Source organism: Hydra vulgaris, chromosome 06 (assembly GCF_038396675.1).
Source record: "Hydra vulgaris chromosome 06, alternate assembly HydraT2T_AEP".
Classification (NCBI taxonomy): Eukaryota; Metazoa; Cnidaria; class Hydrozoa; order Anthoathecata; family Hydridae; genus Hydra; species Hydra vulgaris.
Genome location: NC_088925.1, coordinates 30,115,376 through 30,136,230, shown reverse-complemented (window position 1 = coordinate 30,136,230; position 20,855 = coordinate 30,115,376). Strand labels below are relative to the sequence as shown.

General features: G+C 28.7%; 1 protein-coding gene across 1 annotated transcript in view; it reads left to right on the top strand.

The window, feature by feature from the left end:
• LOC100200773 (ephrin type-A receptor 8-like) overlaps positions 1-19,330 on the top strand; it is a gene marked incomplete at both ends in the record, with an annotated part of 39,080 nt that extends 19,750 nt beyond the window's left edge. Inside the window, 8 exon segments of the mRNA NM_001309717.1 lie at positions 1,849-2,042; positions 2,550-2,763; positions 3,273-3,493; positions 17,722-17,827; positions 17,969-18,030; positions 18,176-18,274; positions 18,344-18,448; positions 19,179-19,330. Of these exon segments, the coding sequence (NP_001296646.1) occupies positions 1,849-2,042; positions 2,550-2,763; positions 3,273-3,493; positions 17,722-17,827; positions 17,969-18,030; positions 18,176-18,274; positions 18,344-18,448; positions 19,179-19,330 (1,153 nt within the window).
• Positions 19,331-20,855: the final 1,525 nt, after the last annotated feature.

Here is a 20,855-nt window from a genome sequence, read left to right as displayed (position 1 = left end):
CAAGAAGAATAGTCAAATATGGTAGTGGAAAAAGTACAATGGTTTGGGGTTGTTTTTCTGGTTTTAGTGGAATTTGACATATCCATAGAATAAATAGCATTATGGATCAATTTGTTTGTCATAATATTTTCTCGTAGAAAAATGGTTCCTTATGCTGATATTTCAACAGGACAACGACCCAAAATACACCTCTAAACTCATTAAACGATGGTTTAAAACAAGTCAAATTAAAATAAGTGGTCAGCTCAGTCACCTGATCGCAATCATTTCATAAATGTTTTGGCATGAATTTTTAGTAAGTCATGATTTCATCCTAAATAGCTTTGTGCTAAAAGTCTAACAGTTGCTGGCAGTTTTTTTGTACATTAAAGTTTTCTAAAAGAGATTAAGAGTAGATCAAGAACACTTTCATGGTATTTGTCTCAGTCCCAAGAAATCTTTTAGTGTTCGATTTCTTCCAATCAAAAAATTAGATGATAATTTAAAGTTTTACTTATATTTTATATATTAAAATTTATATAATATGATATATTAAAATTTATATATGATATATTAAAATTTATATAAGTTTCGGAAACTACTATTATGGTTGCTTCAAAAATGGAGCCTTGTGATACACAAGTGGTTACTAAAAATGAAAAATATTTATTCTATTTAGGACAACTTAGATCCAGTAATTAGAAGATTTTGCCAGGTTTTCATGGTTTCAACCATACAAGAATACAAGCTTTTAGAGAATACGATATCAGACTTTAACAAAATACCTTTAGTATTTCGAGAGTAATTGCCCTTGTTTCATTGCACCCATATAATGCACAATAGTTATTTTCTGTTATAGTAAAATTATAAATCAGCAATAGACATCTCCATAAAGTATTTTTGCAGATATAGGGGGAGGGGGTTATACAGAAATGTAGGAATGTGTATATGGAGGAGGAGGGGGGGGGGTGTATTCAAAAAACTTGGTGATATCCAAAATGTTTTCCATACATACAAGTTTAGGCATATATTTTTGTAATATATATTTTTTTTAAGCTCACTCATTACTCATACACAAATTAAGAAAAGTTTGAAAAAAATTGAAAAAAGCTAAAAGCAAAATTAGGAGGAATATAAGAGAAAATATATTACCCGAACAATTTTCTGGATTTTTAAAATATGACCTGGATGATAAAATATGTACTGTATATGTAAAATGTAGTATGTACAATGTTCTGTACAATAAAATACTTTTATTGTGCAAGTTGTATGCAGTAAATATATATATGTAATTATAAATAAAAGTATGTTTACTTTTACATTTTAAGTAAATACAATTTAAATATTTATATTCCCATTGTTTGCAACAAAACTTTCATTATGCCATTAAAGTTTCAGAAAATGGTATTATTAGGTACAGAATGTGTGGGTGAAATTTAGGATAGTGTGCAAATTTTTTAAAAACTAACACATAGTTTTTAAAAAATTATATGACAAACAGAATCTTTCAAATTTATGCTATCAAGTAGTTCAAGTTTAAATGTGTGAAAAAGAATCATGCTAGGTAAAACATTGAAGTATGTATTTAATTTTAATTTAATTCACCTCCCCAAGGCCGAGAAGGCCACTACAATCAAGGAGGCTACTTTAGTTGTAATTGCAACCCTCTGTCAACTCTACAAACTAGGTTGCTGCACTGTGAAACAAGTTGACTATAAAAATTTTATGGTCATAATTGACCATGAAAAGAAACATAAAATGAAATTTTTAAACTTTTTAAACATAACTTAACAGTTTTTAGCATGATGTTTACATTGTACCTGATTCAATATTTAGCTCATTAAGTATTCTTTTATCTTTGCTTTTTAGAGCCTGGGGAAGTTCAAAATATTCAAAAAAAGTTAAACCAAGACTCTTCTGTCACCATATCATGGAAGCCTCCATTCTCAAAGGGAGGACCTAATCTTAAATACTTAGTCAAATATGATGGTAAAGAAATTATTACATATCAAAATTCAACAAATATAAAGTCAGGCGCTGAAGATAGGACTTACAATGTAGAGGTAAACTTTTTTTTTTTAGTATCTTATAACCAATTCTAACATTTGTTCAGATCTTTATTTTGTGTGTTTAATATTAATATTTGTTCAGATATTTGTGTGGGTTTAGTATTATAACTTGTTTGGGTGTTTGTTTTTGTGTTTGGTATTAATATTTGTTTGAGTGTTTGTGTGTTTGGTATTGATATTTGTTAAGATGTTTGTTTGTGTGTTTGGTATTAATATTTGTTTGGGTGTTTGTTTGTGTGTTTAGTATTAGTATTTGTTCGGGCGTTTGTTTGTGTGTGTGTTTAGTATTAATATTTGTTCAGATTTTTGTTTGTGTGTTTGGTATTAATATTTGTTCAGATTTTTGTTTGTGAGTTTGGTATTAGTATTTGTTCAGGTGAATGTGTGTTTGGTATTAATAATTGCTCAGATGTTTGTGTGTTTATTAAACTTATTTTAAAATTAAGTTTAAATATTTGTTCAACAATGTTTTATGTTATTAATATTTATTTTATTATGTAGATTAGAGCTATTACATCAGCAGATGGCAAGGAGTTGTACGGACCAGCATTAATGGTAGATGTTCAAGTTAAAGGCGGAGTTAAACTTGGTGCTGCGCTAGGTGCAGCATTTGGTGTGCTGTTTTTCATTGTTCTTCTTTTTATTCTGGCATTATATATTTGGAAAAAAAGACATCCTATGTATTTTCAAGCTGTTCGAATGGAGGATGGGACAGGTTAGAATTAGTTATTTTATGCTAAAATATTTAGCAAGTCCATAAGTTATTCCTGTTTATACTTTGTTAAAAAAGTATTTTTTTAGTCAAAGTATTAATTAATGTGCTGTAAATCATTTTGCTCAAGATTTCGTTTTGTGTTAACAAAAAAAAAATTACTAAACCTACATTTTGGTTTAATAAACAGGGAAAGTTTGTCAAGGATATTCATGTCAATTTTAACACCCAGGTGACATTTTTTCATATATAATTGTTTCAAAGATAAAATAATCAGTTTAAACACAGTATTGAAAATTTACAGCCTCCAATATCATAGAAACTATATGTAAACTTATTAAGTCTACTTATCAATGATGGTCTTAACGTATTTTTACATCTATGTAAATTAAAGCCCAAGCATTATTGTCTTACACCTAAAGTTTTGTTTTTTAAATGCAAATCTGTCATGAATTATGCTGTGCTTACATTTTGTATCATTTAAACCTTATGTTAAAATTTTTATTTTTTAGTAAAATTACCTAGTGGACCCTTTAAAAGTCAAGGCAAAGTTTATGTTGATCCAACAACATATAAAGATGTTGATGATGCTGTAGAAGAATTTGCATACGAACTTGATCGAAAAGATTTGAAGTTTGGAACTTTATTAGGGGGAGGAGAGTTTGCTGAGGTATACAAAGGAACTTTACTAAGAGATGGCAAACCTATTGATGTTGCAATAAAGATATTAAAAGTTAGTTGTTGTTTTTTTCATCAGTATTGGTGTTGGCATTAATAGTTATATTTTTTTGTATCAATAACTTTTTAAATTCTTTTGTATCTTTAAAAAAAAAAGGAGCTAAGTTAATATTATAAATGGCACATTAAAAATAAAAAATAAAACCAAATAAAAAATATAAATTAAAAATTTTTCTTTCAACTTTTTTTGGTATTAAGTTTGTTGGCAGTTTGGTATTTAGTTTGTATTAAATTTGATGGCATTAGGAATGCGGAGTCCCAAAACTGACTTCAGATTTGAAAGTCACAAAAAGATTACTTTTTCCTATCCAGGTTTTTGGTATCCAGGAGCTTTAAAAAAATATATATAAAAATAGTTTATGGACTTGGAAAAAAACTAAGACTTTTAGTTTAAAGGAACAATCAATTTTTGAACATGGGGTCCTTAGTCATAATCGCAGAGAAGACTACGGGCTTAAAAACATTAAGTTTCAAGTCATTAAATCTCATGAATTTTTTTTCTTTTTTGCAAATCATAAGTCAACCAACATGTTTAACAACCAACAAATTTTGAGCTTCTGGACACTAGAGACCAGTAAAAAATCAAGATATGAAGCCGAAATCCTTTTGGGACTCCACTTATCTGGATAGCATGCTCCACATAACTGGAACCATATCAATTTAGAGAAAAACTGTTAAAAATAAAAATTCTTTTTTAAACTGATAGATTGCCTACCCAAACCAAACAACAATTTGAATATGATAGCACTATTTTTATTTATTCACAACTCATGTTAGTATCAAGTATAACCAATCTAAATGTTTTAAACTAATCCATATATCTATCATCGAATGTTGCTACTACTCAGGTTTATTATGCAGAAAATTTTAAGTATTTTTGTCAGAATGAGCCTCTATCTGCACACTATAGACAAAATCAAGTTCCTCTTTTCACTGCAGCAATGCGGTAGTGGTGTAGTGGTAGAGCGCTCGCTTCATAAGCGAGAGGTTTGGAGTTTGATCCCCACCACGTCCCTGGTAGTACCACGCTCAACTTGTTTCTCTGCGCAGCGGCCTTGTTTGTCAAGTTTCGTGTTTTGGAGTTATAGAGTTGAGAGAGGGTTATAACCACAATTAAGTAGCCTCCTTGTCTGTAGTGGCCTTCTGGGCCTTGGGGAGGTGAATGAACAATAAAAATAAAATAAAAAAATAAAAAAATCTGGCATAAAATCTTAAAACTTTCACCATTGCATTTTTAGAAATATTGCTTTGTCTCAGTTTAAAAATAAAGTTGAGATGAGCACAATAATGAATTTTAAAAAAGAAATTTAACAAAATAATATTTTGGCATTTTTTTGCAGCAATACATGACAAAGGAGTTGTTGATGGCATTGGGGCTACTGTTAAGCATTTAGCAACCAACAAAGTAAAGCCAGGAAAAATTGAAATTGAATCAGCAAATGATTTTGTGAATTCTCTTCAAGACAATAATATCAAAGTCCTGTACTTGCCAAAGAAAAAAAGTCAGCGTGTAATTGTGTCCTGCAAATATCAAAAATTATCCAGCAAGCAAGAAAATTGAAAGATATTACTTATATGTCAGTTATGGCCAGATCAAAGCAGAAAAAACTTCACCATAATGCATTTAAAAAAAATAAAAGGGTGAAATAATTTTTATTTTAGTAAAACAAATTGTTTGTAAATGCAACTAAAAGGGGTTTTCCATAAAGTACGTCACCCTTTATTGTGTCACCAGTTATTTAAAGTTGCCTTTATTAATTACTTTTAATGAATGAGTATAATACCAATACTTTTGCATTTCTTTTGTTACATAACTATAAAAATTTAACTCATAATAAAAATCCACGATAATAATCGCTCAGTAGCGTAAGTGATGTAATATATAGTTAAATATATAGTTCAAGAAAACAAGTTTATTTTCCTTAGCTGGTCATCTCTGATCAAAATCAGCTAATCAAAATCATCAAAATAGCTAAAAATTTTATTCAGTTTAAGTAAGCAAATCTTTGATAAAGTTGTTGCGCTTGAAACATAAGTTAAAAATGAAATTGCCCATATGGTTTTAATAATTAAAATTTAAATTTAACTTTGAAGGAATGTAAAATGGTTTTGTAACACTTTTTAATGAAATAATTATTTCCTTTTTATTCATTTGCTGACTAATTTTTAAGACTTGCAAAAATGATTTTACAAAAGTCTCCATCAGATTTAATTGTGTAAAAGCAGCAAACAACATTATCATAAAATAACCATAAAACATCATTATAACTTTAGAAAAAAAAAGTGTCGGAATCTATATTTAGATCAAAAATTCTGGGGAATCATACTTTTGTTGGTAATAGAATTATCCCTAAGTTTGAAGTTTTTATAGGTGGTGTAAGCAAACAAATCAATGAAGATGATCTTAAACTATTTATGGAAGCGGAATTAGGCATCACATCTATATCAATTACCTTAAACAGAGAAAATGAATATAATAGATCATACAGAGTCTCTGTAAATAATTCAGAAAAAAATGAAATATTCAACCCTTCTATATGGGATAATAATATGATTATTAACTATTTCAGAAAAGGCACAACATTCAGAATCTAATGTGAACCAGAAAAAAATTTAATAACCAAAATAGCTTTAAAACTTCCAAAAACATTCAGCTTGTGTACTTTTAATTGCCAGAGACTTAAATCAAATACTAAATATACCAAGACTTTAGTAATCTTTCATGATATAACATTTCTGTGTGAACACTAGATTTCAAAACTAGAATACTCTATAATTACAAATATTTATAAAAACTACCACTCAATATTTTTCATCCAGACAAATAAACGAACACGTTTGACCTTTTGGTGGAAGTGGATTTTATGAAAGAATCAATTTCAAAACATATCTCTTTACAAGGATACTAATATACTTGCAATAAAATTAAAAAAAAATTATATCAACATTATTGTAATTGGCATATATCTAACCACGTCACAAAACAATCAAACGTCATTAGAAAGATAGTCAAGTCAATTAGACACACTTAAGGGAATTATTAATAGTTATGAGGGTAATGATAAAATAATTATACTTGGAGATTTCCAATCATTTCCTAATGAAGTATGCAATCTACTAGAGCGATCTAGCCCCAAGAAAAAAAATTATTTTACGGGTTTATTGGAATTTATTGAATTAAATGAACTAGAATTAGTTAACATAACTAAAGGTTCTAGTCCTGCAGTAACATATCGACATCTTAAGTTACCAAACTTATCGTATCGACATCTTAAATCATCAAACTTATCATATCGATATCTTAAGTTACCAAACTTATCATATCAACATCTTAAGTTACCAAACTTATGATATTGACATCTTAAGTTACCAAACTTATCGTATCGAAATCTTAAATCACCAAACTTATCGTATGGATATCTTAAATTACCAAACTTATCGTATCGATATCTTAAATTACCAAACTTATCGTATCGACATCTTAAATCACCAAATTTATCATATCGATATCTTAAATTACCAAACTTATCTTACCAAACAACTACCAGCATTCTAATATTTACCAAACTTTTAGAATATCTTATTTTACTCCTCTTTTACCCAAGATAAAAGAAACTCATTCACTTCAGTTTGTTTTATAATTATAAGAGTTCAACCTTGCATGCTGAATTTGTTATAGGCAAAACAATTAAGCATTATTATATTGTATTTATTATATTCGCCTTTTTTTTTTTGTTCGCTAGGCCCTAAGAAAGCTTTTACTCTCCGGAAAAAAACAAATAACTAACTGCATGATAATCCTAGACGACCATCAAATAATACCTCATAATAAACTTAATCATCTGTGCTTGTGAATCAATCAAATCATTTTGTGAGACACAAAAAAATCAACTTTATCCACACTTAATAGAATAAATATTGACACTAGAGTATAAAACTTTTAACAACAGTAACTCTGATTCAATCTGAAATCTGGTATGCTCATCTAAGTTCCATTATCCAATTGTATAAATCCTTTGCAGTTCCGACACTAACTCACAGTCTTAGAGCTCTGTGAAAATAAGAATTGTTACTTACAACTTGTTTCTCTGTGCAGCGGCCTTGTTCATCAAGGCTCGTGTTTTAGAGTTGAGAGAGGGTTGTAACCACAAAAAGTAGCCTCCTCAACTGTAGTGGCCTTCTCGGCCTTGGGAAGGTGAATAATTAAAAAAAAAATTTGACAAACTTGGAAGGAATGCAGTTAAATCATACTTTAATGTCTCCAAGTTTAGTTAAAATTATATACACCCTCTATTTAAAGTGCAGGAAATCTCATCTTGCATACAGCAAAACAAAATAAATCTACTTATCCGTCTTGAAAAACAATAAAGTAACTATTGAACTCACTTATTCCCAGCTTAATTATTGTTCAGTTAAACACACCTTTTTTGATGATAAAAATTATGCAACATTCATGATTGAAAAAAAACTTAATTCTGGTTAAGAAGAAAGTTAAACTAGGGATTCAATAAATATCATTCCTGAAAATACTCTTCAAATTTTGGTACTAGCAGTTGGAATGTTGGAATGCAAAGCAACAGCAAATAATTTAAAAAAATACTTTTAAAAAAAATATTCCTAAATGAACCTTTTTTATTTTATCTTCTTTTATTCTTGCTTGATTTTAAACTAGTTTGTATTTTTACCTTGTAAACATATATACAGAGGGTGATTAAAAAAATTTTAATAATAGTTATAATTTTTTGTTGTAATAAAAAAAGGAGAAGTGTTTTTGTTTAAAAAATTTTTTTTTACTAACGGAATTAAATCATTTTCTTTCTCATTAAAAATCCTTTGTTAAGATTTTTTAAACAATAACTTATTTGCTTTTATTTAATAATGTTGGACTTCATCAATATGAAATTTATAAATTATGGAATTTTTATTTGGGCGTATTAGTTTGGGCGCCCATTCCGGTCAAACGGTTATGTCTGGTTAATATATATATATATATATATATATATATATATATATATATATATATTTATATATATATATATATATAATTACTTCCAGGTTTTTGCTAATGTATTATATGTATATTATATAAGTAAATATAATTCAAATAAATATAATATAAGGCTAAAGTAAGTATATTTATAATATATTGTGTGTGTATATATATATATATATATATATATATATATATATATATATATATATATATATATATATATATATATATATATATATATATATATATATATATATATATATATTTATATATATATATATATATTTATATATATATACATATATATTACATATATTACATATATATGTATGTATATATATATACATACATATATAACATATATATATATATATATATATATATATTTATATATATATTTATATATATATACATATATATTACATATATTACATATATATGTATGTATATATATATACATACATATATAACATATATATATATATATATATATATATATATATATATATATATATATATATATATATATATATATATATATTATATATATATATATTAGGGATATGACTTTTTTGCAACCTACTAGGCCTGTATCGTAATTCAATGAACTTTTATGTAAAAAGAACGAATAGATGTTTCATTTTGACATATTTTGAAAAAAGGTCACCCCAAAACCAAAAAATCGAATTTTCAATAGGTACACTTTTGTACAGTAAATGAATATTAAAGGCTGAAGATGTTGTAAGAGTCATACTCCTGTTGTTATTTTATTTATTTATGCAACATGTACTGTGATATAACAAAAAACATTATGTGATATATAATTATACAAGTATTACAAAATTAACAGTATCAAAGCGTCTAGTACAACAATATACATAACTGTCTGTGTCTATAGGCCTACTGTGTTTAGTACATGGGTCACATGATGCTCACGTCTCATAAAGAGTCTAGCGCTTATTACTTAGAATGAATCGAAGTTGCAGTTTGTCTTTCTTTCTGCAGAAAGCATACAGGTCTTGCATCACCTTGATTGCACGTTCAGCTATCTGATTACTTCGTGGTATGTCGATGACGGATGGCTCTTTCTTCCAGTGATTTTTGAATGACTGCAATGCCTTTTTGTAAGGCTTCAATACATCAGATAAATTCTTGAAGTCATTGTCATTGTACTTTTGACTACTAAACCAATGTTCTGCCCACTCATATGAAATGAACCTGCAAACCTTCTCCAAATTCTTTCTCGCTTCAGGCATAAGAATGAACGCCAGAATGGCGAGAATGGCTCTTGAGTTCCATCTGGCATTGCTCATATTAGGAATGTTCTGAAAGTGAATCAGAGGGAAGTTTCTTTGTTCTTCATAGAACCTAAACACTCTTGTTAAATGGTACAAAAACTTCATATCGTCTCTCCACCCTGATTTATCAAGAATTTCTACAGTTCCATTCACAAACTTATCCTTCAGTTCATCATACTTATTCAACAGTTCAGACACAAATGGGTATTCAATGTTTGGAGATTTGGTATCACCCCCAAGTTCTTCGTCCATCACCAGACGGAGAATCCTGTCTAGTACGTGATGCTGACAACCGATAAATTGTGGTATTGTGACACCCTTTAATTTAAACATACGTTGCAACTTCACAACAACTCCATTTCTCTTCCCAGTATTGACGTTTGTTGTATCAGTAATGATCATCTTAATTGAATTCCACAAATTGTATTCATCAATAAGTTTGGCAATTTTTTCAGCAACAGTTTCAGCTTTGCCATCTTTTAAACGCAGTGCATCAAGTTTCACGTCAGTTCTTTTATTCTGAAGTACAACTACCTGATATTCCTTATCATCTATTCGTTTGCCGTCAAAGTGTAAGGACCACTGTTCCATTTTAAGTTGTTGTATCATTTCTTTTTTTAATTTACCTGCCTCTTTGAATATGGACTTGTAAATTGCTGATTGACTTGGAGTTGGAATATCAATACCTTGTTGTGATAATACATTGCATATTTTAGCAGCTTTCTTTGTGGAAACTCCACTTGATGTAACCATACTTACAGCAAATTTACTTTTGTAGTGCTTTCTAGTTTTTTTCTGAGTGTCCTCATCATCGTCTTTATCACCGTCGTCGTCTTCATCATCTTCACTCTTACTTTTGCAGTTTTCAGATTCAGTACCACTGTCTGTGGTAGACAGGACTTGTGATGTGGAAGGTATTGCTGTTCCAGACTGGACTTTCCTTCTCTTGGAAGGGTGAATGGTTTCTTTACTTGCCACTTGTCCTGTTGAGTACCCCACCTGTCCTTTACTTTCTTTTTGTAGGTGGTATAGACGTTTATCTTCCGAGGATAACCACTGGCCATTCACTTTCGTGATGTCAAATAATGCATTGAGAACATCATATTTTCCACGCTTGACACATTCATCATAGACCTTCAGCACCTTCATAAGCTTTGCTCTTATCACTTGATCAGACACACGTGGAAAATTCAGTTTATTGTCCCACAATTTTGTAATTTCCTTAGAAATTTGGTCTATTCGTTCTTTTCTTCCTTTAACATATGCTCCGAGAAACTGGTATCTTCCTACGATCTGCAATTGAAGTGGTATTCTGGATTTTTCATCGAGTGAATGTTCTTCTACAGCCACGCTTCCTCTTCTTCTGTGTGACTCTTGAAATCTCACCAAATTTTTAGTCCAAGTCTTCTTGTTCTTTGTTACTGTGGTATGACTTTTCTTGTGAGACATCATATAATATTGTTACGACTTTACGGATAGCTGAGTGTAAATATCCGTTTAATAAAGTCGTTTAATTAATAAAATACTTTAACTGTATAGTAATCCAATTATAGTTCGATAATCCAGTCAATGTTGATAACAGTTCGATAATCCAGTCCGTATCCTAACGATAATGCTACAACTACTTATACTTCGTACACTTACAGCGTCTTTAGTTCGCTACAGTAGTTCCTTATTAGCTCAGTTACACGCAGAGTACTTCATAGAACTATTCACATTATCAACACTGAGCTCTGACAGCAGCTCGCTTATATAATTATTTAGAGCTTCCAGAATGTTCTACTAAGTTCTATAATCTTCTACAGTCTGTTACAGTCGTCTATATCACCGTGGTAACACAATGACGTCATCACATAACAATTCCAAGTATTTGCCGGCACACGGCCGTTTCGTTGCCATGGTAACGTGTGGTGTTATATTTATAAATTCATAACAAAATAATGAAATAAATAGAATTAAGCTGAGAATTAAGCTTAAGATTAAAACATCGGTCAAAAATGAATGTATAAAAATGGTAAATCAAATTTTTATTTTGGGGGTGACCTTTTTTTGTTGCAGAAAGCTATTTGGGCCTTTTTTCATGATTTTAGGTAAAAGTTCATCGATTTATGATACAGGAAACATTTTATTTGAAAAAAAATTAAAAAGTCATATCCCTAATATATATAATATATATATATATATATATATATATATATATATATATATATATATATATATATATATATATATATATATGAATGTGTTGAGCTAAATGATGATTGAGTGACTCTGAGGCAAAATTTAGGGGTCAAATGTAAGTTAGCTTTCAATTGGGTTCCCAGCAGAAATTTAAATTTTATTGGAAGAGGTGATTTTAATCCAAAAAAATTTACTGAGGAACAAAACAAAAATATTATGACAATTTATCAAAACAAAAATATGAAGACAAATTAATATTAGCGTCAGAACTACAACAACCGCCGAAGCAGAACTTACCTCGAAGACAGATTGCTTTCATTAAAAAAAGTGCTTAAGGTACTTTCTACAAGAAACAGTAGTAAAAACAAACAAAAAAGAGCTGAGTATTTTAAGAAAATTAACAAACAAATCACAAATGATCATCAGATAGTTTGGTTTGATGAAACAAATTTTAATCTTTTTTGTAGAAAAGTGCAAGGATGTGCCAAACAGAAAAGAAGAGCAATAATGAAAATGCCTGTTTCAAAAGGTTTCACCAGTGAGTTACATTCAGGAGTTTTTTAGAGGATTTGGTCATTGTAGCAGACAATGCTACATGTCACACTCGTTTGGAAAGGGTGTTTAAAAATTCTCCAGCTCCGTTGTAATGTTTAGGACCCTACAGTCCAATGTTGAACCCGGTGGGTACAATCTAGTTTAAAATTAAAAGTAATGTTAAGTTTCATTCGCATTCCATCTGTATTTGGTGCTGGGGTTGTAAAACAATGAATACAGTATTTATAAAAAATTGGTACTGCTGCAAAATATAAAATAATAGGAGGCGATTGTGCATGTGCTGCTAAACATACTACGAAGCAATTTTAAATATGGAAGATGCCCATATTTAACTGCATTTTAACTGAATATTACAATGATTTGGTAATGATTTCATTACAATGAGGTGTTAAACTGAATATTACAATGACTTTTAATGACATTGTTTAAATTCAATTTAAATCTTTAAATTTTTATAATTTTAATGACGTTTTTTAAATTTAATTTATATCTATATATATTTGTGAATAAATTATTTGTGTTTTAGTTATTATTCATCATTTCTCAAATGAATTTTTCCCCCCAAAAAAAAAAAAGTTCTGACTAACCTTTTTTCCAGTTACCGCCAAAACCAAATGCCTTTTTTATCACTATCTTATTTTATTGATAATATATTACTATTTATTGAAAACCAACCCATATGCCCACCTTGGCCGAATAAGGATCCCAACTTAAGTTACAAGGTAAACTAAGGCAACAAAATTAAAAATACAAAGAATTTTTTTTTGATAATCTATATTATAAACTTTTCTCAATTACGACTTTTATCTTCTCAATTACATCTTTTCTTTTTTTTTTCTCAATTACATCGTTTCTTAATTACATCTTCCATGTTCTAAATTACACCTTACGTTTCTTAATTACAACTTTCAAGTTCTTAATTGCAACTTGAAAAGGTGCAGTTGTTGTTTAAAACCATATTACTAAAATTTAATAAAATACCATAATCTACGATTAGTAGAATCATTAGTCAACCAGGGTTTATCTCGAATGGTCTTCCAAACATGTTAAAGAATACTCAAATAGTTTTCCATCACCTTTTCACCTATTATAGCTACATGAAGATTCCCTTATTGATTGAGTAGTACTGTCAGTTGTTCAAAAAAAATTCGAAAATTTAATTTACTTATAAATATCATCTTGAAAATGAATGATGGCCCACCAAATAAACAACTGGACATTATACGTAATACATTTTTTGCGAGAAAAGTTTACTTGTTGCTTTTCCGATTTATGTACTGCTATAACTACCAAAATTTATGTACTGCAATGGTATTACAACATTTTTTTAACATAAACCTCATTATGCAATAAAAAAAAAAGTTTATGTTTTGTTCAATATATTAAAAAAAAATTAGTTGAAAAATGTTTCTCATTTAAATTTAAAATTTAACTCAACTTAAAAGTCGTTTTTTTTCCAGGAGGTAACTGCTAGTCTGCTCACATTTGGTCTTAAAAACTTCTTCATGTAGCAAAATACTAAAAATATCAAATAATAATCTCCCTCAAATAAATCTCACTAGCAACACACAATAGAAGCTAAATGTTCATGAATTACTTTTTTTTTAAGGATATGAATTTAAAAAAAAATATTTCAACAGATTGTTGGGGGCTTGTATAATTAAGTCCTTATTTTTTGTGTAATTATAGTTATCTTTAATTGAATATCAATTAAAAAAGTTTACGTAATTTTTTAGTGGCTGGGAAGTATTTATCCACCAATTTAAGAAATTCGGTCCTGTGTTAGCATAGACATATTTGCTATATGATGGGTTGAATCAAATGTTTCTAGCTCAATTTTGCTTTTTTGAATTTTTTTTTTCAGGATCAAATTTTATTTCCCTATTTTAAAAATTACTTTTTTTAAGAGCATCTTTGTAAATTCGTTTGAAGGAGTTAAAAAATTATTTGCATAAATATTAAATTATGATTAATCGATTTAATATTTATACCATTTTATGCATTAAAAAAATGCATAAAATTAGATATATAAAAGCATTTCAAAACTTAAGACATTTTGTATTTAAAAAAATGTTATTTTATTCAGAAATATAAATTTCCAGGTGATCCCATACAGGTGATCAACAAAGCTGTGGAAAGGAAAAAGTGGTTTACAAAACTGTCCAGTCAGTTTGGCAGGTGAAAGGGGAGATGGTTCTAAGAACAGATTGTACAGTTAAAAAAAGTAAGAACAGTTTGGCAGGTCAAAGGGGAGGTGGTTCTAAAAACAGATCGTAGATTGTAAAACCATTCAATAAGAATTCAAAGTAATAGAAGAGTGATAGATCCTGAGCTGTAGTAAAACTCATTCTAAGTAGAAAAATGATCTCTATGTTGAAGGGGAGACCCGGTTAAAATGAGTTTTGAGCATTCTATGCAAGTGACTATAGTATTGTGTATGTGGTTTCTATATGTTTGCTGATGTAATGATGGTTAGTATAACCAAAAAAAATAAGACAGTATAAATCAAAAAAAATGAAATCAAAACATGATGCAAACCTTGATTTGCTTGCCTGTAGCACACTACACCACTGCGCTTCTGTGTCAGCAAATGTTATGATAAAGAATGATTTAAAATAGTGTACTGCTGTTTATTATCTAAAATAGTGTATTGCTGTTTACTAAATGAAATAGTGGATTGCTGTTTATTATATAAAATAGTGGATTGCTGTTTTTTATATAAAATAGTATATTTACTGCGCTTCTGTGTCAGTGAATATTTTGATAAAAAATAATTTAAAATAGTGCATTGCTTTTTATTATATAAAAACTAACTAGCTTTTATAAAGCAATAATATCAAATACCAACAATAAATAAGGTGACTAAATGCAGTATATATATACCATAAAAAAAGTAAAAATATGTTAGTAGTAAAAATGGGAGAAAGTAGAGGTATAAAATGTTGGTCCTGTTAATTAGAATTAAATCGCAGACTTCTAATTAGCTTTAACAGCTATAATATTACAGTATTAACTATTTTATGTTAGTTAATGTTGCAATATGACTGGACTTCACTACAACAACCAAAATAACCCAAATCCTATTCCCACCTTGGTACAGCTCTGGCATTTTTATAAATCTTGTGAGAGGTTTGCATGAGGTTGCAAAATATAAATCAGGCTTGCAAAATATAAATCAGGCTTGCAAAATATAAATCATTCAGTTAGATCAATGGCAAGTTTGCAATCAAAACTGGTTTAGTAATGATCTTTTTATTTAATGCCATGCTTTACTTTAATCTCAAAGCGCATTATAAGATAAACCTGTGTCCCCAAAGTTGCAAGTTGAAAATGCTAAAAATGAAAACCTCTTCATTTTCAGGTCTAAGATCATGCTTGCTCATATAGAGAAGCATCTCATGCTACAAATAAGCAATCATGTGTGAGACAATCTACCGCATATAAAAGTTGCTACTTCAAAGTTTAGCTTTTTTTAATATTGCATCTAATTACTTCACTATAGTGTTTATTTGGTTATCAAAACCTTCAATGATATCAACCACAGACTCTAGGTGAGTAATCCGCATAAATATAGTAATTCTTTCAAAATTAATAACTTTGAAATATAGGTTATTAATTGTTCTACACCATCCTTTATCTGATAAGGTTTGTGCATTAGGTTTTTTCATATATATAGCAGAATGGAAGCTCATTAATGTAAAGCCAGGAAAAAGGCCTAAAAAGTTTTCTATTAATAAGTTCCTCAAAAAAAAAAAAGTATTCCATTTTTGCATCCTAACATAGTAACACTGCTAATGTTAAGATCATTTAACTCTTTCAACTCACATTGCAAATATGATTTAAGCTAAAAAGTTTAACTCACATTTGCAAAGGTAATGCACGGTTATTACAAGATTCTTTACAAGAAGCATCATTCTCACTGCAGAAAACAATTTTCTTTGCAAAAAAGGAATGTCTAAAAGTTTATCAAATTAAGTTCCCCGTGTGTTTTGTTGGGTTTTGAACTTTGTGTCAAGCTAACTTAGAGATTACCTCTACTGAGAGTTCTATAGTCCTGCAAACTATAAATTTTTTAAACTCAGTATTAGATTTATACCATTGTTCTGCAATTTCATGAGTAACTATATAAAAAATTTCTTGCAATAATAAAGTGTATAGATTGTTTTTATAAACTAGTATTTTGTCTTGCTGCTGATCAATACATTGCAGCACGTTCACCTAATGTTGGAAATTTATTTTGGAGGAATTTTGTTAGATCTCCAAGATACTCATTTAGCTTATTTTTAATGGATTTTCTGAGTTTTTTAACAACTAAGAATGGCATCTTTCTTTTTTGAATAATTTTGAAATAAATTAATAAATTTGAAAAATAAAAATGCTGGAGTAAAAGGTTAATAGCAATTAACATGAAATTAAGTATATAATAGTCATTTATCATACTTACATTTGAACTAATATTTAAGCACAAAATAATAATATAGGAAATTAAAAACATGTTATCCTACTGAAGCAAAAGATAAAACAATATTTAGTCAGTATAATATTGCTCAGTCACCATTTAGGAAAAAACACAATACTATTGGAAGAAAAAAAAGCACTTTTCCTGTAGAAAGAGTTTTTTCTAAAAAAAAAATTGTACAATTAAACACAGACTTTATGAATATTCATAGGAAATTTGATGTACTTAATAAATATCCTATCTAGTTTTCTGTTCTATGGTTTAACAAAATATGCTTCATATTTACTTTTATTTTCATTTATTGTTAAGTTGGTTTAGTCTTATTTATAAATTTTGCTGGTGGGAGGGGTTTAATGGTGTTTATTAGAGTTCAAAAGTTATTTTTCTCTTTGTGTATGGATTATTTTAAATACATATTTTAAATACATTGTTATTGTACCTTTGTGTTTTGGTAGCATACAAAAAGTTGTAAAATGTAAATATGTAGAGCAGAACTAAATGATTGCACTTACTTTCTTTTGTTTTATGTGTGTGACAACCCAACTTGTGCTTTATTTTTAAAATTAAAAATTAAGCACAAATTAAATTTGCTTAAGTTGTTTTGACTAATTAAACAATTACAAGTTATTGAAAAACTTCATTTATTTATTAGTTTATTATAAAAAGGTGTGTGTTTGTGGTGATCTGTTTTATAAATGTGACAATTAAATAATTAGAAAGTGAATAATGATTTGTAGAATGGCGCCTCAAAACATGACAGAGATGATTTCTTGGGTGAAGCTGCAATATTAGGTCAGTTTGCAGATCAAAATGTCATATGTCTTGAAGGAGTTATACTCAGAGGTAACCTAGTTTTGAAAATTTTACCAATTTAATCAAATTTATTTTGCCATATTTATAACAACTTATTTTTATAAGAGTTTTTTGATAGATGTTTAATATTCTTTATTAATTGAAGGTCATTCTAAAGTATATATTCAATAGATAAACCAAACCTTATTGTACTTGAGTACATGGCAAATGGAGCATTAGACAAGTTCTTGCAGGTATGATAAAACTAATTTTAAACGATATTTAAAACAAAAATGGATTTTTTATATTTTACTACAAAGTAATACAAAGTTTTTTAAAGATGTCACACATTTATTGTCTGACATCTTTTGAATAATTCGAGCATTTATTATTATTCAGGAAAATGACAATCAGTTTACTACACTTCAGTTACTTGGTATGGCTCGAGGGGTTGCAAGTGGAATGAAATACCTTTCTGAAATGGGTTTTATACACAGAGTAAGTCAAGTCAATATTGTAAAGTTTTATTGAATGATTAGAATTTTAAAATATTGTTTATCTTTTTAGGATCTCGCTGCTCGAAATATTTTGGTTGATGAGCTTAAGAACTGCAAAGTGGCAGATTTTGGAATGAGTCGAAAAATAAATATAGATGAAACTTATGATACAAAGGTTTATAAAAATTTTCAATATAATTTATAGCAGGAATGTGGTCTCAAAATTATAACTTCTTAATTTCCAGCTTAAAAATTGCTTTACATAAAGACATATTTACTTCTTATGATAAAAAAAACTGACTTTATCAGCTTAAATGCAAAATGAGTTAGTGTAAACTAGCATGAGCACAATATTAGGGAAAACTGGATGCTAGCTTGTATTAATGAAACTGTATGCATAAAAAGTGTCAAACAAGAGTCATCACAAACTATAGATATGCAAACTTATAAAAGGTGTCATAAAAGACATTTGTCAAACTATAGATATGCAAGCTCATAATTGACATTATTATTGTTGACTCACAAACATTACCTATATATACAACTCAACAAATTTTCAAACACAGGCATAGTTATTACTTAAGAGCATGTATGAAACATTATTGCAAAAAATAAATGGGAACAAACTGGTCTATGCACATATCTCTTAATGTTTAAGTAACTGTTGAGCTGTTGTTGTAAGCAATTGTTATATGCATGTTGTAAGCAATTGTTATATGCATGTTGTAAACAATGGTTTTGCATTAAATAAAACTAGTTAAAATAAACTTGAGAGTAAAATAAGATCTTTGCTCATATCTACCAGGTTGCACTTTTTTGTTTTCTACTTCTTCACAGCAAGTATCACAATAAACATGTGTAAAATTTGTATGTTTTTATATGAAATATTTTAAGTTTTTATTTAGGGAGGTAAAATTCCAGTTCGGTGGACAGCACCAGAAGCAGTTCAATTCAGGAAGTTTACAAGTGCTTCTGACATGTGGTCATACGGTGTGTTGTTATGGGAGATTATGTCATATGGAGAGAGACCATACTGGGAATGGGGAAACTATGAGGTTGTCGTTAATTTTTTGACAAAGCTAATATTGTTTTGAATGCAGTATTATGACTGATAATAAGTTAATAGTAATAGTAGTAATAAATAAAAATAAGTTGATAATTTAATAATAATAATTTAATAATAAAATATATAATGATAATTTAATAATAATAATGGTAATTTAATAATAAAAATAAGTTGATAATAAGTTAATAGTAATAGTAGTAATAAATAAAAATAAGTTGATTATTACATGATTCAATTTATCTTAAAAAGAAAAAAAATATAAATGATAATTTAAAAAAAAAAAAAAAAAAGAAGTTTTGAATATAACTTTAAAAAGAATAAACAAGATGAAGTGTAAAACACATAAAAGTAATTTGTGTTTTACATGTATATGTGTATGCATTTATTTTATGTTCATATAAACTACATTAACATAAGTACTTTATGTTTTTATATATCTCATGTTGATATTATTGTCATTATGATTTTATATATCTCATGTTGAACATAATAATAAAAATGCATTAATAAAAGTATGTATTTATTTTATATTTATATTAAATACATTCATATTAGTACTTTTTGGGTGATGTGGGAAACTCATCAATATCATATATTGATTCCATTAGTTGTGTTCTACCTAATATTGCCAACAAACAGGTTGACCCGTTGCTTGACATTTGTATCACTCCAGCTTCTGTATCTAAAGTGATTTCCTGCCTAGACTCTTCTACAGCTTGTGGCCCGGACAACATACCTGTTATTGTCTTGCAGAAGTGTTCTCCGGAGGTGTCATCTATACTCTCAAAACTATTCAACAAGTGCTTATCAGAGCCTTGTTTTCCAGCCTGTTGGAAAGCGGGATCTGTTATCCCTATCTTCAAAAATTCTGGAAAATTTTTGAAGATAGGGTTCTGATTAATCTAACTACCATCCCATTAGTCTTCTTCCTATCATAAACAAGGTTTTAATTTACAAACACTTAATTTCTTATCTTGAATCTAAAAACTTACTTTCTGACCATCAATATTGATTTTGATCTTCTTGTTCTACAGCTGATTTGCTAACAATAATAACCAATAGGTTTTTGTTGTGCATTAGATAAAGGTTGAAATATTAATACCATCGCTCTTGACATTTCAAAAGCTTTTGACAAAGTTTGGCATGCTGGTCTTCTCCATAAGCTTTCATGTTATCGTGTATCTGGTAACATCTTTAAGATAATTGAACCCTTCCTTTCCAATCGTAATATAAAAGTTGTCCTTGATGGACAGCACTCTTCTTCTAATTCTGTAACTTCAAGGGTTCCTCAAGGTCCTATCCTTGGCCCTATACTCTTTTTAATTTACATTAACGATCTTCCAGATATTCCCACATCTAAAACGATAGCATTGTTTGCTGATGACACTACGATTTATTCTTGTCATGATAAAAAGCCAACACTCTCTGATTGCTTGGAGGGGGCATTTGAGCTTGAAAAGGATCTCACTTTTGCTACAGCATGGAGCTCACAGTAGCTAGTGAACTTCAATACAGA